The 26,392-nt window shown below is 36.6% G+C and overlaps 1 protein-coding gene across 1 annotated transcript in view; it reads right to left on the bottom strand.

Annotated features, from left to right (window-relative positions):
• RGS22 (regulator of G protein signaling 22) overlaps window positions 1-26,392 on the bottom strand; it is a 122,106-nt gene that overhangs the window by 32,048 nt on the left and 63,666 nt on the right. The window contains exons 18-20 of the mRNA XM_059901409.1: window positions 18,579-18,758; window positions 14,274-14,432; window positions 2,185-2,283 (exon numbers count right to left, since the gene is read on the bottom strand). Coding sequence (XP_059757392.1) covers window positions 2,185-2,283; window positions 14,274-14,432; window positions 18,579-18,758 — 438 coding nt within the window. The remainder of the gene's footprint in view (window positions 1-2,184; window positions 2,284-14,273; window positions 14,433-18,578; window positions 18,759-26,392) is intronic.

Below are 26,392 nucleotides of genomic sequence, written 5' to 3'. Positions count from 1 at the left end.
TTTCTTTGTCACCTCATTTTGCCTATTCAGTTTTATTTCTATGCATTTTGTAGGTTGGTTATGTTTCCTGATATTAGAGAAGTGGTCTTATGTAGGAAACATACTATGGGGTCAGAAGTGCACTCCTGTCTGGTCACCAGACCTATATGATTTAGGGATGCTCTCTCTGTGGACTGCCTGGGTCCTTCTGTTGTGGCAGGCTGACTGCTACAGGTGTGCTGGTAGGTGTGGCTGGCCCCGTCTGGTTGGTTGCCAGGACCTGCCTTGTGTAGGGGCTGTCAGCCACTGGTAGGGGGGCTAGGTCCTGGCACAGCTGGCTGCAAGGTCAGGGAAGTCCTGGTCTTGGTCCACCGGTTGGCAGGACTGGGTCATGAGACTGGTTTTGGAGCTAATGTAGGCTTGCTGATTGGTGGGGCTATGACCCAGGGCATCCCAGGATGGTGCTGGTCTACCAGTTGGTGGGTTAGGTCTTACAGCTGGCTGTGGGGCTGCTGTGGTCTTGGGGCTGTCTAGGCCCTTGATGTAAATTTTTAAACTCCCTGGCCCTAGGTTGGTGGGGCAGGGATGTGAGTGTTTTCGTGTACTATTTCTCAGTGAATCAATGTTGAAAAAGTTTTATAGCTTTCTTGACAGCTATTCAGTCACATTTATACATTCAATTTGACTATGAATTTAGGTGCTTAGGAAAGATCCAAGTTTTTTTGCGGGGGGTAGTTATGCTTTTGGATCAATTACCATTCTTCAGTGTGCAAAATCTACCTGAAACACATGCATATACAGAGCAGCCACACTTGCAAAATCATAGTGTATTATTATTTTACCAATTACTAGAGTAATTCAACATGTGTACCTTAATAGCAATAATAATAATAATAATTTATATTTATAAAATGCTTTTGGTTTCCAAAAGCTTTTTAGTTTCTTACAAAAGTCTTGAGATATATGACAGGATATCACCATCATAATCATCATCATCATCATCATCATCATTCCTTTCTCTCTCTTTCTCTTTAACAGATAAGGAAACAGGCTCAAAGGAGAAGTGATTTTTTTTTTAGGCTTCAAAGTAATACTGACTTGTAAGTGACAGAGTAAAAATTAGAAGCCTAGTATCTCTAATTCCACATCTCCTCCCTTTATTTTTACACAGTGTTTCTGAAACTTAATGCTAGTTGTTTGCTAATAAATGTACTTCCAAATGGCATTATTAGGTATCACACACTTTTAGACATGTCTTTTTCAATATACGGTTCCACAAAATTGGACATTTCTCTTAATAATAGCTTTGTAGTCTATTGGTTATCTTAGCTGGGTAGCCGAACACATTTGACATTCTCAAGTATCAAAAAGATTGTTTCTTAAGCTAGTATTACCCTATGATACAAACAATTTCAATACCAGTCTTTAAAAATGGACATAAACTTATGAAATTACTGGGACATAATATTAATGTATGTTATACATGTAAGTATAAACATAAAAACTCTACATGTGGGCTTCCCTGGTGGCGCAGTGGTTGAGAATCTGCCTGCCAATGCAGGGGACACGGGTTCGAGCCCTGGTCTGGGAAGATCCCACATGCCGCGGAGCAACTGGGCCCGTGAGCCACAATTACTGAGCCTGCGCGTCTGGAGCCTGTGCTCCGCAACAAGAGAGGCCACGATAGTGAGGGGCCCACGCACCGCGATGAGGAGTGGCCCCCGCTTGCCACAACTAGAGAAAGCCCTCGCACAGAAACGAAGACCCAACACAGCCATAAAAAAAAACTCTACATGTATTAGTTGATGATGATGTATTAGTCAATTTTATGACCACTTTAAAGATTTAAAAAACTGAAACTAGAATGTGACATGCTTTCTTTTCTTGACCCAAGAAGATATCAACCTATATATATTCTCTTATTCTATATCATTATCTCTTTTCCAATAAGATAGTTATTTCAACTTCTGCCACTAAAATCTTCTTCATATGTATCAAGAAATCATTTCCCCTGATTATGTTGTCCAGGATCAGCTGAAATTTTAATGTTCTCTGAAGGCTAAGAAAATTCTCTTCCAATCTCTCTTGGTGATATAATTTTAGCCTCATTTTCAAACAAACACAACTTTACTACTATAAAATGACTCAGTTATTGCATTCTGCTATCCAATGCTCTACAGAAGAAGTGATATCTTTCCTGCTTACCTGTCGGCCGTATGCTTGCAGGCCTAAACCTGGGTCACTGATTAAAGTGGCTGTTTTGATAGCAGATCCTGAAGTACTTGGATATTGTTTGATTCCATCCTGTAATTATATTAAATTAAATTATTCCAAAAAAGGGGTAACACTATATTAACATAATCTTACAGTTCAGAAGTCATAACGTTATATGAAAAAATATTTTGTGGTAAGCACCACACCACAAGGTTTCATCAAGTCAATGTCATGAATATGACATATTCTATTGTTATGATCTTTAATTTCTTTCATACTAATATAAAAATATTAAAAAATAAATGAGAGAAATTACAAAGTAGAATGTAATCATCACCCCCAAATTCTGGCTTCCAAGAAAAACCACTACAAACATTTTCATGAACATCCATCCAAACTTCTCAGTAGACAAATGCTTAGATATAATCTATAACTTGAGTATTGATATTTTATTACCTAAATTTCATATAAATGGAATCACACTATACAAGCTCTTTTAAAATCTGCTTTTTCATGAAAAATATCATGAAAACATTTCTCTGTGAATAAAGAAAGAACAGGAATATAAGGGCAGGGTCTTTGTATCATTCACCAAGTATGCCTACTGCAGAACACAGAGTATATACTTAAATATTTGTTGGATGATGGAATGCATAAATTACATCATCATTTTCACTGGATGAATGGTCTTTTTAAAAAATTTTATTTATTTAATTTTATTTTTGGCTGTGTTGGGTCTTCATTGCTGCGCACGGGCTTTCTCCAGTTGCAGCGAGCAGGGGCTACTCTTCCTTGCTGTGAGCGGGCTTTTCATTGCGGTGGCTTCTCTTGTTGCGGAGCACGGGCTCTAGGCACGCGAGCTTCAGTAGTTGTGGCACGTGGGCTCAGTAGTTGTGGCTCTCGGGCTCTAGAGCGCAAGCTCAGTAGTTGTGGCACACGGGCTTAGTTGCTCCACAGCATGTGGGATCTTCCTGGACCAGGGCTTGAACCAGTGTCCCCTGCATTGGCAGGTGGATTCTTAAGCACTGTGCCACCAGAGAAGCCCTGAATGGTCTTATACACTCAAATATTTGTTGAATGATTAAAGAATAAACTACATTATCAGTTCAACAGGTGAATAATATTCTAGTAAAGGAATGTACCATAGATGATTTAACCAATACCTGAAATTTAAGTCATTTAAAATTTTTACTATTATAAACAATGCTGTATACAAACATTTTTCTGCTTTTTAAAAATTCTCTCCTTTAGAATAAATGTTTAGAAGTCTATCTGCCGGATTAAAAAGAATGAACATTTTAAACAATAAAAGTTGTCAAACTGCCCTTCAGAAACAAAGCACCATTTTACACTTTCTCCAATAACGCATGAATTTGCAGGCCTCTTCCTCATACCCTCAACCAACACTGGATATTTTCTTCTTTGCCAGTCTGCATGTCTTTGGTTACTAGTGAGGTTGAACACCTTTTAATGCTTTTAATCATTTGTATTTCTTTTGAGAATTGCCTGTTGATGCCCTTTGCCCTATTTTTTTGTTAAGAGTATTTATGATTTATTTTTATAACATATCATACACTTTATGTTTTCCCAATTTGTCTTTTAACCTTGTTTTTTGCCATTTAAAATGTAAAAATTTTTATTAATCCTTTGTTAATGAATTTGCCACTGTTCATTTTAAGTACTTGATATTAAACTACATGAAAGTTTTCCATGAGATTGTTTCTCCTGTCATAACTTTCTTCAGATTACCTAGTTTCATTTGATTCCTTTATAAGAATGAGAAATGAAGGATATAATTGATATTAGTATTTTTATTATAAAGAAGGCCAATTACTGCTACAATATTAAAAAGATAATAACTAACATTTACTGTATGACATGTATTATTCTTCACATACTATATTTAATTCTACCCTGTGATGTGAGTTCTATTACTATTTCCATTTTCCTGAAAAAAAAAAATGAGGTTTTGGGAAGTGAAGTGGTTTCCCTGAGATATTAGAACTGATCAATGATAAGGCTAGGATTCAAAACCAGGCAGTCTGACTCTAGAAACTGCACTCCTAATCACTATACTATATTGTCTCAGATCAAATGATACCTTACAATTGTATAGTGAAATACCTTACATGTTCTTTTATTCATATCATTTCAATGAATCCCTTTCAAATCATATGAGATTAATATTATCACCATTAGTTGATAGATGAATTTGAGGTTAAGAGGGTTACGAGTCATGCCCATGGTTACCTAGGGAAATCCAATGTTTTTCATAGTGAGTGATTTTTTTCAGAGGATACATTTTTTTAAAATTAATTAATTAATTTATTTTTTGGGCTGTGTTGGGTCTTCGATTCTGTGCGAGGGCTTTCTCTAGTTGCGGCAAGCGGGGGTCACTCTTCATCGCGGTGCGTGGGCCTCTCACTGTCACGGCCTCTCCCGTTGCAGAGCACAGGCTCCAGATGCGCAGGCTCAGTAGTTGTGGCTCACGGGATTTAGTTGCTCCGCGGCATGTGGGATCTTCCCAGGCCAGGGCTCGAACCCGTGTCCCCTGCATTGGCAGGCAGATTCTCAACCACTGCGCCACCAGGGAAGCCCAGAGGATACATTTTTACATTACAAAAAAAATTTATGAGTTTCCCATATTCACTTTTTCCAACATTTCCTCATACGTCTTCATTGACAATGAAATCCTGGAACAAATGTCGACTCTACTGGTCTTCCTTAGCTTACACTTTCCGTGTTAAAATAAGTGCATGTGCGAAATTTGTAGTTACTAATAAGTGATGGCAATATGTTTATTGTGTAAAATAAGAATATTCAAAAGTAGAATTCCTATGTTTTCTTTAGGATTATTCACCCTACAAAACGAATGTCAATATTTGTACCTAACCCCGTTAGCAGTTACCAGTTGACAGATATGGACAGATCAGAAGATCACTTAAGGACATTTGCATTTCCATAACTGAAGTATAATATGGACGATATAAACATACATTCTGGATTTTCTGGAGAAGCAGCAATTGCAGATTTTCTCTACCCTCATCACACTGTATGTTTCAACTTTTGTTTCAGACAGTATGTTTACCATATATGTAAGCAAACTGAAAATACCTGGGATGACACTTAGAGAGCTGTGAAGTTCTTTATAAGTGTTTAGGATACAGTAAGAGATCTTTATATCCTCCTTACTTCTATATTCTTTATTCAATAAGTATATATTTAGAACCATTTGTTAAAATCCTACTATTTAAGACTAACTCAAATTTACCTTTTCTTTGAGATCATTTACCTTTCCCCCACAAATAATTAATTCCTCATTTTCTGGGATTTCAGTTTTTGTTTATATTCTTTTCAGTTAAGTGTATGTGTGTATCTATCTATCCTTACACTATATGTAAATTATATTCATATCCCTAGCATATGTAGTAGGGATCAATATGAATAGATGATCAATAAAACTCTATGTAGTGGATGATCAGTAAAAGTCTGGTGAAAGAAGGAAGAAAAGGATGAGGAGGGGAGGCTCTTTTGAGAGACTATTTAGGCCACATTAGTAGAAAATGCAGCAGACTCACATGAGACTCGTCTGATTGGTGAAGTTATTCATGTGCCACAGGTGGAATCAGAAAAGAGCTCCAAGCATACATGTTAGACAACATTCTATTTTTTCTCCCTACATCAACCCTTCAAATATATTTCCTTCCTGAGCCTACCAACTTAGGATCACATTCATGCAGCTCAGTCAGACATGGACTTGCCTCAAGGGACTGGAGAAGGTAAATGAGAGGATTTTTATTTAGTGAACTCTGTTTTTAGTCAGATTACATAGATTGGGCCAGATGCATAGTTGGTTTGAGGGGGAAATCAGCTTTTGTATTATTTGATCTATCATTTATCGCCTAAACCACTGGAAGGGAAATAATTGCAGAAATTGTTAAAATAAATAATCCAAAAATAATTATATTTAAGTTTAATAACACTTCATTTCCATACATGGGATAGATATGTGTATATATTGGCTCCATGGTTAAATAACTCACAATACATCAACAAAAATATGTGAAGCCACATTGTGAAGAACTGATTCAGTAGAAGCAAGATTTTGCAGACACCTCTTCCTATTTTCTTGCTCTTATGTCTTCCCTGATTCTCATTCCCTGAGGGTACTGGAAATACCCTCAAACTCCAGATGATAGAATACATCAACCAAAGATAAGCTTCTGAAAATGTGATAATTTTTTGTAGCATCATTCATATGAAAATGTTATTATATATTAAATACTTATAAAAACATTTATAACACTCACATAAGATATGAATAACAACAATACCACCAAAGCTTAAGAAATGCAGTATCACCAGTACCTCTGTTCCCCTTTGTGTCACTCTCCAATCCCATCATCTATCTCCACCCAACCCATGAAGGTAACCGCTATGCTGAATTTTGTATGTTTATCATTCCTTTTTCTTTTCAAACTTTGGGTTTATTTATTTATTTATTTATTTATTTTATTTATTTATTTATGGCTGTGTTGGGTCTTCGTTTCTGTGCGAGGGCTTTCTCTAGTTGCGGCAAGTGGGGGCCACTCTTCATCGTGGTGCATGGGCCTCTCATTATCGCAGCCTCTCTTGTTGCGGAGCACAGGCTCCAGACGTGCAGGCTCAGTAATTGTGGCTCACAGGCCTAGTTGCTCTGCGGCATGTGGGATCTTCCCAGACCAGGGCTCGAACCCGTGTCCCCTGCATTGGCAGGCAGATTCTCAACCACTGTGCCACCAGGGAAGCCCCCTTTTTCTTATTTATAGTGTCCCACATTTGTATTGATTAGTTTTATACGAATTTTAACTTTATATAAGCAGAATTGACTGGTTCTATTCATTTGCAACTTTTTCACTCAACGTTATACTCCTGCTATATATCTATGGTTATTATTGTGATTATAGTTAATTTGTTTTCCATCACAGCACTGTGTTCTACTACATGAATTTGTTTTTCCAATCTCCTGTTAATAGACATTTGAATAGCTTCTGATTTTTTGCTATAGAAAGCATGGGTGCTATAAACCATGTGCATGTCTCCTGATATTTGTGTCCATGAATTATTCTAGGATATATCTCCTGATATTTGTGTCCATGAATTATTCAAGTAGATTTGATAAGTTGAAGGCTAAGTGCATCTTTTAATTTACTGGATAAAGTCAAATTGTTTTCTAAAGTGACTATCAATGTACACTCCCATCCACAGTGTATAAGAGTTCTGACTGCTCCCTATTATTGGTGGTTAATGAAAATATAAGACATTTCAAAATGAGCAGAAAATGGCAGGTTATATGCATATAAAACCATTACAAGAATAAAACAGAAAATGAGAACTCCAATATTTTAGCTGATGACACTACTCTCCAAGAAATCTAATCATGAATCAGAGGAAAACTCTAACATAGGAGCCCAAAGTGGATAAAATATCCCTACACAAACATTTTCATATATGAAATACTCCAAATCATAAATGCAGAAACTCAGAACACCGAATAGCCAAAGCAATCTTTTTTTTTGGACTTTATTTATTTTTAATATATTTATTATTTTTGGCTGAGTTGGGTCTTCATTGCTGTGCGCAGGCTTTCTCTACTTGCAGCAAGTGGTGGCTACTCTTCGTTGCGGTGCATGGGCTTCTCATTGCAGTGGCTTCTCTTGTTGCGGAGCACGGGCTCTAGGCATGTGGGCTTTCAGTAGTTGTGGCTCGTGGGCTTCAGTAGTTGTGGCTCGTGGGCTCTAGAGTGCAGGCTCAGTAGTTGTGGCACACAGGCTTAGCTGCTCTGCGGCATGTGGGATCTTCCCGAACCAGAGCTCAAACCCGTTTCCCCTGCACTGGCAGGCGGATTCTTAACCACCACGCCAGCAGGGAAGCCCCCAAAGCAATCTTGAGAAAGAAAAATGGAGCTGGAGGAATCAGGCTCCCTAACTTCAGGCTATACTACAAAGCTACAGTAATCAAGACAGTATGGTACTGGCACAAAAACAGAAATACAGATCAACAGAACAGGATAGAAAGCCCAGAGATAAACCCATGCACATATGGTCACCTTATCTTTGATAAAGGAGGCAAGAATATACAATGGAGAAAAGACAGCCTCTTCAATAAGTGGTGCTGGGAAAACTGGACAGTTTCATGTGAAAGAATGAAATTAGAACACTCTCTAACACCACATACAAAAATAAACTCAAAATGGATGAAAGACCTAAATGTAAGGCCAGACACTATAAAACTCTTAGAGGAAAACATAGGCAGAACATTCTATGACATAAATCAGAGCAAGATCCTTTTTGATCCACCTCCTAGAGAAATGGAAATAAAACCAAAAATAAACAAATGGGACCTAATGAAACTTAAAAGCTTTTGCACAGCAAAGGAAACCATAAACAGGATGAAAAGACAACCCTCAGAATGGGAGAAAATATTTGCAAATGAAGCAACTGACAAAGGATTAGTCTCCAAAATTTACAAGCAGCTTATGCAGCTCAATATCAAAAAAACCAAACAACCCAATCCAAAAATGGGCAGAAGACCTAAATAGACATTTCTCCAAAGAAGATAATACAGATTGCCAACAAACACATGAAAGGATGTTTAACATCACTAATCATTAGAGAAATGCAAATCAAAACTACAATGAGGTATCACCTCACATGGGTCAGAATGGCCATCATCAAAAAATCTACAAACAATAAATGCTGGAGAGGGTGTGGGGAAAAGGGAACCCTCTTGCACTGTTGGTGGGAATGTAAATTGATACAGCCACTATGGAGAACAGTATGGAGGTTCCTTAGAAAACTAAAAGTAGAACTACCATACGACGCAGCAATCCCACTACTGGGCATATACCCTGAGAAAACCATAATTCAAAGAGTCATGTACCACAGTGTTCATTGCAGCTCTATTTACAATAGCCAGGACATGGAAGCAACCTAAGTGTCGATCGACAGATGAATGGATAAAGAAGATGTGGCACATATATACAATGGAATATTACTCAGCCATAAAAAGAAACGAAATTGAGTTACTTGTAGTTAGGTGGATGGACCTAGAGTCTGTCATACAGAGTGAAGTAAGTCAGAAAGAGAAAAACAAATACCATATGCTAAACATATATATGGAATCTAATTAAAGAAAAAAAAAGGGTTCTGAAGGACCTAGGGGCAGGACAGGAATAAAGATACAGAAGTAGAGAATGGACTTGAGGACACTGGGAGGGGGAAGGGTAAGCTGGGATGAAGTAAGAGAGTGGCACTGACATATATACACTACCAAATGTAAAATAGATAGCTAGTGGGAAGCAGCCACATAGCACAGGGAGATCAGCTCGGTGTTTTGTGACCACCTAGAGGGGTGGGATAGGGAGGGTGGGACGGAGGCTCAAGAGGGAGGTGGTATGGGGATATATGTTTATGTATAGCTGATTCGCTTTGTTATAAAGCAGAAATTAACACACCATTGTAAAGCAATATACTCCAATAAAGATGTTAAAAAAAAAGAAACTCAGAACAGAAACATAAAGAAATTTTAAAAGGCAGTGTAAAATGACAGTTTACTGAGCTTAAAAAAAGACTGTAAAAAATAAAAATCTCTCATAAATGAAGCTATAAGGTACCCAAGGGTTCACGAATATCGATCATAAAGAAAGTGTATATATACATATATACACACATATATATAATATGAATATAAATTCACCTCTTCCAAAGTTGGCAAAAGATATAAACATACAGACTCAAGAACTTGAGTAACGCTCAAACAGAATCAACCCCAAGAAATCTGCACAAGACACATCATAATCAAAATTCTGAAAACTAAAGACAAAGAAAAGAATCTTGAAAGCAGTAAGTGAGAAACAATACCTTACTTACAGGGAAAAAAGAAAGAAGAAAATAATAAATCTTGGAACATCAAAAAGGAAGAAAAATAGCAAGAGCAAAAGTAAGGGTAAATACAGTAGACTTTTCACCTTGAGTTTCCTGATTTATGTTTGATGGTTGAAGCAAAAATTATACAATTGTCTGATGTGGTTCTCAATATATGTTGAGAAATATTTAGGATAATTATAAACAGGTGAGGGGAAAGAGACTTAAAGGGAGGTAGTTTCTAGACTCAAACTGGTAAAATGTCAACACCAATAGACTGCAATAAGTTATGCATGTATAATGTGATATCTAAAGCAACCACTGAAACATCCAAACAGAGATACAGCAAAATGAAATTCTAAGAAATGTTCAAGTAAATCCACAGGAATGCGAGACAAAGGAAACAGAAAAAAAGAAACAGGGAACAAATAAAACAAAAAATAAAATGGCAGATTTAAGAACTAACATATCAATAATTACATTAAAGATACACAGACTAAATACACCAATTAATAAACAGAGATTCGTAGAGTAGACTAAAAACAAAAATCAAACACCACCACGACCCAACTATATGCTGTTTACAGGAAACTTAATTAAAATATACTGATGTAGGCAGTAAAGTAAAGGAATGGAAAAATATACCATGTGAAAATCAAGAGAGCAAGATGGTTCTGTAGCTTGGGAGAAGTTTGGCAGTTCCTCAAAAGGAGCCATCAATTCAATTTCTAGGTCCCAAGAAAAATTAAAACATGTCTATACTTAAGGTTGTACAGGATGTTCATAGCAGCATTATTAATAATAGCCAAAAAGTACATTAACTGATGAATGGATAAGCAAGCTGTAGTACAGCCATATAGTGTAATATTAGTCGGCCATAAGAAGAATAAAGTAGTGAAACATGCTACAAAATGGATGAACCTTGAAAATATCATGCTAAGTGAAAGAAGCCAGCCATAAAAGACCACATGTTATATGATTTAATTTACATGAAATGTCCAGATATAGAAAGTAGATTAGTGGCTTCCAGAGGCTGAGAGGGAAGGAGTAAAGGGGAGTGACTGCTAATGGGTACAGAGTTTCTTTTTGAGGTGATGAAAATGTTCTAAAATTAAGTAGTAGTGATGGTTGCACAACTCTGTAAATATACTAAAACCACAAAATTGTACACTTTAACAGTGTGAATTTTATGGTATGTGAATTAAATTTCAATAAAGCTATTATTAAATAAAAGCACTCAAATAAAAGAATAAGAAGAAGGAGGAGAAGGAGGAGAAGAAGAAGGCAAGAGTGACTACATTAGCATTTTATTGTAATAGCCCAAAACAGGAACCAACTCAAATGTCCTCTAATGAGTGAATGGTTAAAATGTGGTACAATGTACCACAGAGCACTACCCAGCAATTAAAGAGGATGAACTATGGATATACACAACAACGTGGATGGATCTCAAGGGTATTTATGTAGAGTGAAAACTGCCAGTCTCAAAGAGTCACATATTGTATGATTCTATTTATATAACATTCTCAAAACGACAAAATTTTCTAAATGGGGAACAGATTCATGGCTAACAGACATTATAATGGGTAATTGGATGGATATGACTTATAGTCATGAGGGACATCTTTGTGGTGCATCTTGAATATAGTGTTGGTTACTTGAATCTACACATGTGACAAAATGGCATAGAACTATACACACACCTTGTATCAATATCAATTTCCTGATTTTACTATTGTATATAGTTAATGTAAGGTGTAGCCACTGGGGAAAACTGGGTGATGGGTACATGGGACTTCTCTACTACCTTTGCAACTTCCTGTGAATGTTAATTATTTCAAAATAAAAATTTTTCTAAAAAATAATTTGGAATTTGAAATTTAAAAATATAATAGCAATAGCATTATTTTGAACATGAAATACTTTGGAATAAATTTCACAAAATATACTCAAGACCTGTCATTGAAAATGACAAATCATCGATGAGAGAAATGAAAGAATAACTAAACAGAGATAAACTGTGTTCATGGAGTAGAAGACACAGTATTGTTATGACATCAATTCTCAAACTGACCTATAGGTTCATTACAATCCTGATCAAAATATCCGAATAGTTAACATGTGAAAAGTTGTTCCACCTTACTAATAATTAGGTGAACGTAAATAAATGCATCAGCATGATGACATACCACTTGTCATCAACAGACTGACAAAAATTTCAAAGTCTGAACAAACCAAATGGGGAGAAGTAGGAATATAGATTGACACACGCTCATACTCTCTTACTCAGCCATTCCAAAAACATTTTTATACATGTGAATATGAAGACGTTTACAGGAATGTTGTCTGCAGTGCTGTTTGTAATGGTAAAAATTGAAAAAAATCCAACAATAAAGAAATAGTTAGGGACTTCCCTGGTGGTGCAGTGGTTAAGAATCCTCCTGCCAATGCCGGGGACATGGGTTCGATCCCTGGTCCAGTAAGATCCCACATGCTGCGGAGCAACTAAGTCTGTGTGCCACAACTACTCAGCCTGCGCTCTAGAGCCTGCGAGCCACAACTACTGAAGTCCTCGCACCTAGAGCCCGTGCTCGGCAACAAGAGAAGCCACCGCAATGAGAAGCCCGCGCACAGCAAGGAAGAGTAGCCCCCACTCACCACAACTAGAGGAAGGCCGTATGCAGCAATGAAGACCCAACGCAGCCAAAACTTAAAAAAAAAAAAAGAAATAGTTAAATAAAAATAGTATATTTATTCATATGATGGAAATGCAGCAATTAAACTGATTAAATGAGATCTAAGTAGAGCAGTGTGGGTAGAATTAAAAGACAAAATTGAATTTAAAATGCAAGATGTAGAAAGCACAATATGTGCTATGGAATGAATTGTGTCTCCCCAAATTCATACGTTGATGTTCTAACTTCCACTGTGTCTGTATCATGAGATAGGGTCTTTAAGAGGTACTTAAGGTTAAATGAGGTCATAAGGGTAGGGTCCTAATCCAAAGGAATTGTGGCTTTATAAGAAGAGGAAGAGAGAGAGAACTCTTTTTCTCCCCAACTTGTGAGGACACAACAAGAAGGTGGCCATTTTCAAGCCAGGAGGAGAGGTCTCACCAAGAATCATATTAGCTGGCACCTTGATCTGGGACTTCTAGTCTCCAGAACTATGAGGAAATTAATTTCTGTTGTTTAAGCCATCCAGTCTCTGATATTTTGCTATGGTAGCCTGAGAAGACTAATAAAATATGGTACCATTACGTAAGTTAAAATACATACAAAATAGTCCTCTGAATTGTTTATGAATCCATATACCCATATAAAACACTATCTTAAAAAGGAGCTGGGAGAACATACCCCAAACTTAATGGTTGCTCTTGGAGATGGGGAGGGTAATAGAACTCAGGGCTGAAGTTAAGAGAGTTTACTGTTCTGCAGTATTTCACTTCTTAAGGAAAAATGAAAAGCAAATGAGGAAAATGTTAACTGTTTATTTTGACCTGTGCAAATATGGGTGTTATAATTATATTACTTTTATATCTTTAGATTATCTTTTAAATTTCTTTTAAAAAACAGAATAGGGATAAACTTACAAATAAGATGAAATACATTACTTGTTATCCCTTTTCAAGTCAAGGAAAATAGGTAAATATAAAGATAGAGGAATTGATAAATGAATGGACAGACTAAAAGACAAATAGGCAGGCTGGACAATTTATGACTTATATTTGTAAATTTCACAGTCAATATATCATTCTCTAATTTTAATATTGAAAATGCTGCTCCCAGTACATAATATTTTTTCATTCATTCATTCATTCCCATATTTATTTGGTAAACAATAATTTATAATTGAGCATGTGCTGGATAGTGGTAGAAGTGTTTAATAAGACAGATGGTATAATTGAGGATCTCAGTCCAGTGAGAAAGACAGATGCAAAAACTTATTCACAAGACAATATAAAGTGTTCTCCAAGAGAGGTACATAGAAGAGATGACATTTGAGATAAATTTTTTAAAATTCAAAAACAAGTCTGAAACCTCTGAATGAAGGCTTTAAAAACCACTAAAATCTGTATTCTATAACTTCTCTGTATTTTTGCTCAGCCCAAATTCTTCTACATGTATCACATAACTTTTAAAAGTCTGATTAAACCCAAAATGATTCTTGTCTCACCTTTGCAAATTTTTCGTCTTCTGTGACTACCAATTTTTTTTTCTGCTTACTATATTCTTGTCTTCTCTCCAAAACACTCATAATTTTTTCATCAGTTAAGTTCTTCCTAAACTCACAAAACTGAGGCCAAAATTTAAACAGAACTCCAAAAATTGTCATCTGTATATAAAACAAAGTATGTCTCAGATTACAGTTTTATACAAATGTACCAATTTAAACTCTAATTCACCATAATAATGGATTAACTATTCTATTCTTTAATATACAGCATGTTTCCTCCAACTTATTGTCTCCAGACATCTTGGTATAGTTTAGTTCAGCACATGCTTATCATCAATGTTTTTTTACTACCAATGAGAAGTCTTTCTTTTAAAAAAAACATACTCTTAAATACAGTTAAAAGTCACTTTATGCTTTATGTTTCCCTATCCAGTTGATTGTATTAATAAAGAATCCATTAGGTCTTTTAAAATAAGAAATTTATGTTTTCTTTGAAAACATATACCAGTTGATCTGCCATACACTCTGCTGTTTTATGCAAGTATTCCAAATATTCAGTTCATCAAGGGGAACTCCTCTCCGGTCCCCTTTCCTTTCTTTTAGAGAAAGGAAATACCATTTTGCCTCTGGAAAAGCTCTTAAACAAAGCTGCAGATTTAAGAATAAATCTTGAGTAACTTTTAAATGATATAATCTCTCTTTTATGTGAGAGCAAGAAAAGTAACATTTAAAAAGCAGAGTGGTATCCTGCACAAATGCTTTCTTAGGACACTCTACATTAAGTGATTAATTGTGATATTTATAGAGATAAGAATTGTTGCTCAAATTCCCATGCCAAGTTTTTCCATTAGTTCCAGAGGCATACATTACTTCCAAGAAGGTAGGACTTGCCACATCAGATCAAGTCCAACGTTTTGTTGCTGGGAATGGCCTATACCTAATGCCCTGGAGAAAAATGAACTATCCCATTAGGCTCTAAGCCAACTCTTCAGGGGGAAAGTGGAATTTTTAAAAAGTAAATGCTGCAGTGATCAACAGCGTCCTGAATTGATATATTTCATGACTCCTCGTTTCTGTACATGAGTATCATTAGTAAAACTATTTACTCCCTTTACAATACTATCTTGTCATTGAATGCTATAGCCTCTTGGGATTGTGAACACAAAAGCTAAACATACTTTGATGAAGTGCAGGCTTTTAAAAAATTTTCATTTACATTTATCTGTCATGCATTTAATTAAGTAATCCCCTTCTCCAAAGTTAAACGATCATGGTAGTTTTTATATGCACTTTTTAAACTTAAATACTCCTCCTCCACCTCTATTTACCAACTATTGACCCTACTTCTCAGTTACCCCTCCAAAACCTAAGTCATTCCCAGCTCTCAAATATATTTATTTTCATCTAGAAGGCTTTCCAGTAAAAGTCACCCTATTAGGACACAATTTTTCAAGGTAGACATAAAATTGCTCTATTTCTAGAAGTTGCAATTAAGGTTAATAACATACATGTTATTCATGAAAATTGTCCTATGCCTCCAAAACCTTAAAAGATAACCAAACTGTGGGTAAGTAAATGTTTTAATAAATACAGAGCTACTTTGTTCACTGCCAGCAGATGGGCAATGCTCTAGTATGAGTGAGAAGGGCCAGTGAAAATATGGCTGGGTGATGAAAACTTTCAAGCTATTAGGAATGCAGGTGGGGGACAGGCAGACGCTATAGTGCAGGGGTCCCCAATCCCCGGGCCACGGACAGGACTGCACAGCAGGAGGTGAGCGGTGGGTGAGCCAGCAAAGCTTCATCTGTATTTACAGCCGTTCCCCATCATTCACAGTACTGCTTGAGCTCCGCCTACTGTCAGATCAGCTGCGTCATTAGATTCTCAAAGGAGCGTGAACCTTACTGTGAACTGCACATGTGAGGGATCTAGGTTGCGCGCTCTTTATGAGAATCTAATGCCTGATGATCTGAGGTGAAGCTTAGGCGGTGATGCTAGCACCGGGGAGCGGCTGCAAATACAGATTATCATTAGCAGAGAGGTTAGACTGCACAGAGACCATAATAAATCAACTGCTTGCAGATTCATATCGAAACCCTATCAGTGAGTGGCAAGTGAAAACAAGCTCAGGGCTCCCACTGATTCTGCACTATAGTGAGTTGTATAATTATTTCATTATATATTACAATGTAATAATAATAGAAATAAATTGCACAATAAATGTAATGCGCTTGAATCATCCCAAAACCATCCACCCACACTCCCGCCCCTAGTCCGTGGAAAAACTGTCTTCCACGAAACTGGTCCCTGGTGCCAAAAAGGTTGGGGACCACTGCTATAGTGAAATAAATACTAAAACAGGCAATTTTTATATTTACTATTCAGCCCTTTTGCTCAACTTTGCTCTCATGTCCAGTTTGATCTATTCCTGTCATGATCCATCTATTCTCACATCATTCATTCATATGTTCAAAAATGTTACTGAGTGTCTATTCTATGCCAGGCACTCAGGCCGCAAAGGCAAATAAGAAACATTCCCTACGCCCAAAGACCTTACAGTCCGATGGGAAAGTGAGGCATGAGAATAGCCATTTTCAGTTCTGTGTGATAAGTGTTCTGACAGGGACAAATACAAGATATCATAGAAGCATAAGAGAGAGAAGATGATACTGTAAAAAGCTCTGGAAGCAAGAAAGTAAGCCCTCTTTATGGAAGTACAAATATTTCAGTAAGACTGGGAGACAGATGGCAGGGAGTGGGAAGACATGTGGTTAGAGAAATATGTAGTAAGGAGCTTGGTCTTCATTCTGAAGACAATGGGGAGTAATTGAAATTGAAAGCAGAGAAATGACATGATCAAATATACATTTTGAAAAGATGGATCTGTCTGCAGTGAGTTAAATGGTTTTGAGAGAGCCTAGAGGCAGGGAATTCTGGTAATCAATGTGAGACATTGCAGATGTGAACTGAGGTAGCGGCATGGAGTTGGAGAAAAGTAGATAGAATAACAGATAAGAAGGAGACAAATGGATACATATAAGTGACTGAAGATCCCCAAAGGTAAGGAATGAAGGATAGGGAAGACATGAAGATGGCAACCAGATCTCTGGCTTGTATACCTGGGTAGGAGATATGCCATTCTCTGAGCTTCCTTACAGAAAACAGAAACAATAGATTTGGTGAGGTGAGGCCCCTAAATATTCTCTTGTGTTCTGATACTCCAAAGTCCATATTTAAGATATGTTTGGGACTTTGATTTGGGAAATCAGGTAGGAGGCATAAACTAGAGGACTCCAATAAAGTTCACTGGCTGTAATCCCTGGACAGTGCGGTGGAACCAACCTACGTAAGCAGCTCCAGACATTCACCATCAGACTTGAGGCTAGATGGTCTCCTTGCTATCAGGAGACCTAGGCTAGGCTAAGTGATCTTTTCATTAACAGATGCTACAATTCTGACACCATGTTTTTTCTATTTCTCTCTAGCACATCCTCAATCATTCTTCTTTATTTTTACCTATTTCAATGCATAATTGGATGGTGAGTCTACTTTCAGTTCCTTTTAGGACTTAGAACACAGCTGGCTTGCAAATGAATATTAAGGAATAATGGTCTTTTTCCATGCTCAAGGGCAATCATACCCTAAATCTCTGTTTCATATCACTTAAATAGTGACATGGCCTTCCCTATTACCCCTATTATAATTTATTTTTCTTAATCATTTTTCAGGAACATCACTAAAAGGCTTTTCAAAATGCAAATAAATTATGTTCAGCAACTCACTGTTTTCTATTATTTGTCTTAAAAAGAAGTAACTTGAGCAGGTTAACAGCCATGATTTTCCTTTCATGAGCTTGTGTACTTTATGTTGGTTGGGTACTTAAATCTCCTCTCACTTATTTTATGAGCTATGTGAATATTCCAACCTTTAAAAATACACAAATCTTGGGACACACATACTTTACACATTTTTGTGGTAGCAGATATTTTAAAAGGAAATATGAATGGTGGGAAAGGAAGGAGGAATTAGCTGGAGTTTTATAAGTTAGAAATAAAATGATAACCATGCAAAGTCAAAGTACAGAATTTAAATAATTGTATTTGCTGTATATTATCATCAACAAAATAGTAAGTTACTAGTTTCTATGTTCTGTGGCATACGCAACATTTTTTAAATTAAACAGAATAAATCCCAGGATTAGGAGGATTAGAGCTTTGCCAAATACGAATAATGCAAAAACTTTTAAAGAATATCTAGATGTTAATCTGTTTTAAAGTATGCTTACTACATGCCCTGATTTCTTACCTGTGCCTCTCTAAATACATATGGTCCCAACTCCTTTCTGTGTTCAATAATCTTCTGGGCTTGCTCTAATGGAATGTCAATTTGTAAAGCTGGTGGAATACTGGAATTAATAAAGCAGTTGATAATAGTCATGATCTTCTTGTGGATGAGGGACTCATCACAATGAGAATGGCACAAGTCCTACACAAGGAGGAAAGATAGAACAATATATGATTAATACATTAATAGAATACTTTATAGAATGTGTCAATATGTCTGTCAGTTAATATATATATATTTTAATTTCAGATCAAGAGGTTACTGGGACATGTTCAAGACTATCTTAAAAAATCATAGCTTTTATTTCTCTTGGGTTTGAAGAACCTAAGAAATTTTTTTCTTTTTTGCTCCTAGCCTGTGTCTTCATATCTATGTGTGTCTCATGGATAGCATCTAGTTCCATGTTTTTCCCACCCATTCTGTCAATCTCTGCCTTTTAAAGGAACCTAAGACTTTGATGCACATACTTTACGTAAATACGGGTTTCATTTAATCCTGATTCTTTCTTCTCCTGGCAAAGGAGCAGCTTTAGTGTCTACTTTGACTCATTTAACAAATTCATATTAAGTTCCTGCTACATGCCAGACACTGAGCTGAGCCCCAAGACACAGCACCTGTCCTTTAAAGCCTCAATATCTACTGGCATCATAAATATCAGATCAGAAATTAATGAAAAAGAAATGAAGGGAACAATAGCAAAGATCAATAAAACTAAAAGCTGGTTCTTTGAGAAGATAAACAAAATTGATAAACCATTAGCCAGACTCATTAAGAAAAAAGGGAGAAGACTCAAATCAATAGAATTAGAAATGAAAAAGGAGAAGTAACAACTGACACTGCAGAAATACAAAGGATCATGAGAGATTACTACAAGCAACTATATGCCAATAAAATGGACAACCTGGAAGAAATGGACAAATTCTTAGAAAAGCACAACCTTCCGAGACTGAATCAGGAAGAAATAGAAAATATGAACAGACCAATCACAAGCACTGAAATTGAAACTGTGATGAAAAATCTTCCAACAAACAAAAGCCCAGGACCAGATGGCTTCACAGGCGAATTCTATCACACATTTAGAGAAAAGCTAACACCTATCCTTCTCAAACTCTTCCAAAATATAGCAGAGGGAGGAAAACTCCCAAACTCATTCTAGGAGGCCCCTATCACCCTGATACCAAAACTAGACAAAAGATGTCACAAAAAAAGAAAACTACAGGCCAATATCACTGATGAACATAGATGCAAAAATCCTCAACAAAATACCAGCAAACAGAACCCAACAGCACATTAAAAGGATCATACACTATGATCAAGTGGGGTTTATCCCAGGAATGCAAGGATTCTTCAATATACACAAATCAATCAATGTGATACACCGTATCAACAAATTGAAGGAGAAAAACCATATGACAATCTCAACAGATGCAGAAAAAGCTTTTGACAAAATTCAACACCCATTTATGATAAAAACCCTCCAGAAAGTAGGCATAGAGGGAACCCACCTCAACATAATAAAGGCCATATATGACAAACCCACAGCCAACATTGTTCTCAATGGTGAAAAGCTGAAACCATTTCCTCTAAGATCAGGAACAAGACAAGGTTGCCCACTCTCACCACTATTATTCAACACAGTTTTGGAAGTTTTAGCCACAGCAATCAGAGAAGAAAAAGAAATAAAAGGAATCCAAATCAGAAAAGAAGAAGTAAAGCTGTCACTGTTTGCAGATGACATACTATATACAGAATCCTAAAGATGCTACCAGAAAGCTACTAGAGCTACTCAATGAATTTGGTAAAGTAGCAGGATACAAAATTAATGCACAGAAATCTCTTGCATTCCTATACACTAATGATGAAAAATCTGAAAGAGAAATTAAGGAAACACTCCCAATTACCATTACAACAAAAAGAATAAAATAGCTGGAATAAACCTACCTAAGGAGACAAAAGACCTGCATGCACAAAACTATAAGACACTGATGAAAGAAATTAAAGACGATACAAACAGATGGAGAGATATACCATGTTCTCGGATTGGAAGAACCAACATTGTGAAAATGACCCAAAGCAATCTACAGATTCCAAAAAATCCCTATCAAACTACCAATGGCATTTTTCAAAGAACTAGAACAAAAAATTTCACAATTTGTATGGAAACACAAAAGACCCCGAATAGCCAAAGCAATCTTCAGAAAGAAAAACGGAGCTGGAGGAATCAGGCTCCTTGACTTCAGACTTTACTACAAAGCTACAGTAATCAAGACACTATGGTACTGGCACAAAAACAGAAATATAGATCAATGGAACAGGATGGAAAGCCCAGGGATAAACCCAAGCACATATGGTCACCTTATCTTTGATGAAGGAAGCAAGAATATACAATGGAGAAAAGACAGCTTCTTCAGTAAGTGGTACTGGGAAAACTGGACAGCTAAGTGTAAAAGAATATTAGAACACTCCCTAACACCATACACAAAAATAAACTCAAAATGGATTGAAGACCTAAATGTAAGGCTAGACACTATAAAACTCTTAGAGGAAAACATAGGCAGAACACTCTATGACATAAATCACACCAAGATCCTTTTTGACCCACCTCCTAGAGAAATGGAAATAAAACCAAAAATAAACAAGTGGTACCTAATGAAACTTAAAAGCTTTTGCACAGCAAAGGAAACCATGAACAAGATGAAAAGACAACCCTCAAAATGGGAGAAAATATTTGCAAATGAAGCAACTGACAAAGGATTAGTCTCCAAAATATATAAACAGCTCATGCAGTTCAATATCAAAAAAACAAACAACCCCATCCAAAAATGGGCAGAAGACCTAAATAAACATTTCTCCAAAGAAGATATACAAATTGCCAACAAACACATGAAAGGATGTTCAACATCACTAATCATTAGAGAAATGCAAATCAAAACTACAATGAGGTATCACCTCACACCAGTCAGAATGGCCATCATCAAAAAGTCTACAAACAATAAAAGCTGGAGAGGGTGTGGAGAAAAGGGAACCCTCTTGCACTGTTGGTGGGAATGTAAATTGATACAGCCACTATGAAGAACAGTATGGAGGTTCCTTAAAAAACTAAAAATAGAACTACCATACGACGCAGGAATCCCACTACTGGGCATATACCCTGAGAAAACCATAATTCAAAAAGAGTCATGTACCACAATGTTCATTGCAGCTCTATTTACAACAGCCAGGACATGGAAGCAACCTAAGTGTCCATCGACAGATGAATGGTTAAAGAAGATGTGACACATATATACAATGGAATATTACTCAGCCATAAAAAGAAACGAAATTGAGTTACATGTAGTGAGGTGGATGGACCTAGAGTCTGTCATACAGAGTGAAGTAAGTCAGAAAGAGAAAAACAAATACCGTATGCTAACACATATATATGGAATGTAAAAAACAAGTGGTTCTGACAAACCTAGGGGCAGGACAGGAATAAAGACGCAGACGTAGAGAATGGACTTGAGGACATGGGGAGGGGGATTGGTAAGCTGGGATGAAGTGAGAGAGTAGCAATGACATATATACACTACCAAATGTAAAATGGATGGCTAGTGGGAAGAAGCAGCATCGCACAGCGAGATCAGCTCGGTGTTTTGTGACCACCTAGAGGGTTGGGATAGGGAGGGTGGGAGGGAGACTCAAGAGGGAGGGCATATGGGGATATATGTATACATATAGCTGATTCACTTTGTTATACAGCAGAAACTAACATACCATTGTAAAGCAATTATACTCCAATAAAGATGTTCAGAAAAATATCTACTGCAAGTGAAGCATGAAAAACGTTTTTCCAATCTGAGATAGTTAATAAGTGGCATGATAAAGGTATAAACAGGGCCCTAGGAGAGCACTGAGAATAGGCACCTTACTCAACTTACAGGTGGATGCAAAAGCTTTTTCTACATAACTGTTTCTACAGCAAGGTGATTTAGGCTCAAAGAGGCTAGCAACACAAGCGGGAATGTCGGTGGTTACAGGTGTATTATTATGCATCTTTTAGGAGCTATATTTTTTCAGATAACCTATTACATTATCATCTTTATAGCTAAAGAATTTAAAAACAGTAATTGTACATTAAAAAGACCCAGTTTTATGTCACAGATGTAAGGCTATCACTTTTTAAAATAAAGAGGTAGCTTAGCTTGAATTATGACATTTTTTATGAAAGACATTGTTCTCTAAATCCCTAGAAAGCACACAGATTTGGAAACTTGTAATTCTAGGCCAGAAATAAGCCAACATTTATTAAGTAGTTACTATATGACAGGCATTGTAATAACTATCTTACAGACAGTATTAAAGAAAGAAAATTTCTAGTGCTTGCCATATAAAACTTTACATATATAAATTTGGCGTTGTTATATGTGAAAAATCTTGATATAAATGTTACACTGAGATAACAGCATTTTTTACTCAATTTAGTATTCCCTCTGAAAATGCCTATTTATAACACATATGTTTGGCATGTTACCAAAAACTAAATTTTTTGCCATTACTAGGGAAATGATCATATATTTGGTAAGCCTGGCTTATTATTATGGAATATAAGGATTATGAAATAAAAACAAATTTGTGAAATTATATGGTTTTAACTTTGAGAGTATAGAGATAGAATTTAGATAGAATCAGGATTGGTATTTTTTCTAGTTGTTCTGCCCTATTATACCTGTAGCAGAGTTCACTTTTACCTATCGTTAAGGCCTATGTGTTAAGCACATAGTTGACCCTTGAACAACGTGGGGGTTAGGGGCACCAACCCTGCCTCGCAGTTGGAAATCCACGTATAACTTTACAGTTGGCCGTCTGTATCTGTAGTTCCACATCCTTGGATTCAACCAACAGTGGATTGTGAAGTACTGTAGTCTGAATTTACTGAAAAAAATTCAGGTATAAGCGGACCTTGCAGTTCAAACCTGTGTTGTTCAAGGGTCAACTGTACTGTCCTCTAGTAAACTTTCTGTGTCTCCCCCAGTCCAGGAGATGGACATCCTAGGTACTTCCATTTTACCCTGTGCTTCTCCCACCACTACACTAATCACACTCTTATAATCATCTTATCTATCACTTGTCTGTCCCTCCCCTAACACTGTAAGCCCTGACAGGAAAGACTGTTTTGATCACAGTTGTATCCTCAGGATTTAGCCTGGCCCTTGATAGGTGCTGAAAAAGTATTTCTTGGATGTGTATTTCCTTCAGGTCTTTTCTCTGTGGGGATGGACACACACACACACACACACACACACACACACACACACACACACTTTATATTAAATCATACTGCTTTCTAGTAGCTAGGTTTTAAAAAAATCAGTAAGATGATTATCTTTTCTCATTGATTAATCTCCTAGAGCATAATTTTTAATGGCTGCAGAGTATTCTACTGTATAGATGTATCATAATTAAAATAACCCATGTCCTGTTGTTGTACATCAGGGTTCTTTCCAATTTTTCACAATTCAGAATAATGTTTGACTAAGATCAGTGTAGCCATCTTTTAAATATTACTACAGTCATCACTGGGAGGGAGCATAACTTAGTGATTAAGGGCACAAATTTTAGCAATAGAATGTCTTGGTTCAAATTCCAGCTCTACTACTTAATTAGCTGAAGGATGTCAGAAGTTTCTTAACTTTTCTGTGCCTTAGCTTCTTCATCTGTAAAATGGTGAGAATTAACAGCTTTGACCTAGGATTCTTATAAAGAATAAAGTCGTTATTACATGAAAAGCATTAAGGAAATATCTGACAGATGTAAACACTTAATATGAGTAAGCCATAGAAAAGTGAGCACAGTAAGACTTGCTAGGTGGAATGCTTTCCCCCTGGCAAACTTCTTCAAGACCCAATTCAAGTATCATCACTTCTTTTTTATTTATTTATTTTAAATTAATTAATTAATTAATTTATTTATTTTTGGCTGTTTGGGTCTTCGTTGTTGCGCGTGGGCTTTCTCTAGTTGCAGCGAGCAGGGGCTTCTCTTGTTGCGGAGCACGGGCTCTAGGCACGTGGGCTTTAGGAGTTGTGGCACATGGGCTCAGTAGTTGTGGCTCACGGGCTCTAGAGTGCAGGCTCAGTAGTTGTGGTGCACGGGCTTAGCTGCTCCGCAGCATGTGGGATCTTCCCGGACCAGGGCTCAGGCCCGTTTCCCCTGTACTGGCAGGCGGATTCTTAACCACTGCGCCACCAGGGAAGTCCCACTTCTTTTTTATTAAATTTTTGTTGGAGTATAGTTGATTTACAATGTTGTGTTAGTTTCTGCTGTACAGCGAAGTGAATCAGTTATGCCTATACACATAACCACTCTTTTTCAGATTCTTTTCCCATATAGGTCATTACAGAGTATTGAGTAGAGTTCCCTATAAGTATCGTCACTTCTGTTGAGATCTCCCTGAGCTACCACCCTCCCTGAATCATTTTCCCCTCTGTGCCCAAATTATAACTAGTTAGAACAGGGATCATAATCAATGTTATTTCATGATATTTTGTTTTCATGGATGAGTCCCTCCTTGAAGGAGGGCAGTGTAGTTTATCCATTTTTTTTATTCCTACAATCTAGCATAATAGTTGGCACATTAGTGATTTAGTAAATGCTTATTGAATAAACAAATTCACCCTTAAAGCATGATTTTTAATAACTACCTAGTATTATATGTCCTCTGTTCTATACCACAGAAAAGATACTTAAATGAAGACCAAGGGAAGTCTTGAAGGAGAAACAGTCACAAAGTTAAGGGTTGACTATGTATGAGTCTATGTTTTCTTAAATGCTTATTTTGCACAGTTTATCTCATTACCTCTTATCCTAGCAGGGTTGGACTTACTCATGTTCATTTTAGCTTCAAGACTGTTCTGCTCACTCATAATAATTTCCTGTTATGGAAAACAGACTCTACCTCCTTTTTAATTTTCAAAAAAATTATCTTAATATTACTTATCTTGTGATAGATTTTTAAAAATCTTATCTCAAAATCCTTTTTTTTTTTTTCCTGAGGAAATTTCTATGTTAACAAAGGTACAAAAACTGGTGATAACAGAAAAGGGTAGAAAACAGTTTCATGGAATGCTGGAGAAAGTCTGGAAATAAGATTGTATTGAGCAACTACTAACTATATAGAATAAATATGCTGCAGAGTATTAGTACTGCATAATATTATACATACGTAGATTGTAGGCCAATTGAAAGCATTATCCTCTTAAATTCCAGCTTTATTTTTACTCCCTATTTTTATAATGGGATTAAATAGGCTGCTTGCAAGGAAATGAGCCTGCTAACCCTGGGAGCAGGGATGCCTACTCTTAGGTATTTCTAGACAACATTCCTGTATTCAAGTCTAGATTACACAACCTAGGAAGTCCTTTCCTCCTCTTCAGTGCAGAGATTCTATATGATTCCATCAAACACTTAAACCTGACAATAAACTGCTTTTGCACCTAATAACTTGTTCTTTCATTTATTTATTTTGTTAAGAATTTGGCCATTCTAATAGTAAAGCCTCTCTCATCTCTGTTGGTTTATTTATCTGTAATCCACTATCTCTAATTACTATTGCTGCAAATATGGTTAGGAGGAATTCTTGTAAACAGGTCTTGGTTAAAGTACTGAATATGAATATCTTCAGCAAAAATGTGTATAGTACATTTATAGATAAGCAATATGCAAAAATATAGTTAAAACTTTTCAGGAAGATTCTTGTTAGATCATAATATACGTGAAACCTTGAAAAACCTAATACTATC

This window comes from Balaenoptera ricei, chromosome 17, assembly GCF_028023285.1.
Source record: "Balaenoptera ricei isolate mBalRic1 chromosome 17, mBalRic1.hap2, whole genome shotgun sequence".
NCBI lineage: Eukaryota > Metazoa > Chordata > Mammalia > Artiodactyla > Balaenopteridae > Balaenoptera > Balaenoptera ricei.
This window is presented reverse-complemented; position numbering and strand designations above follow the sequence as displayed.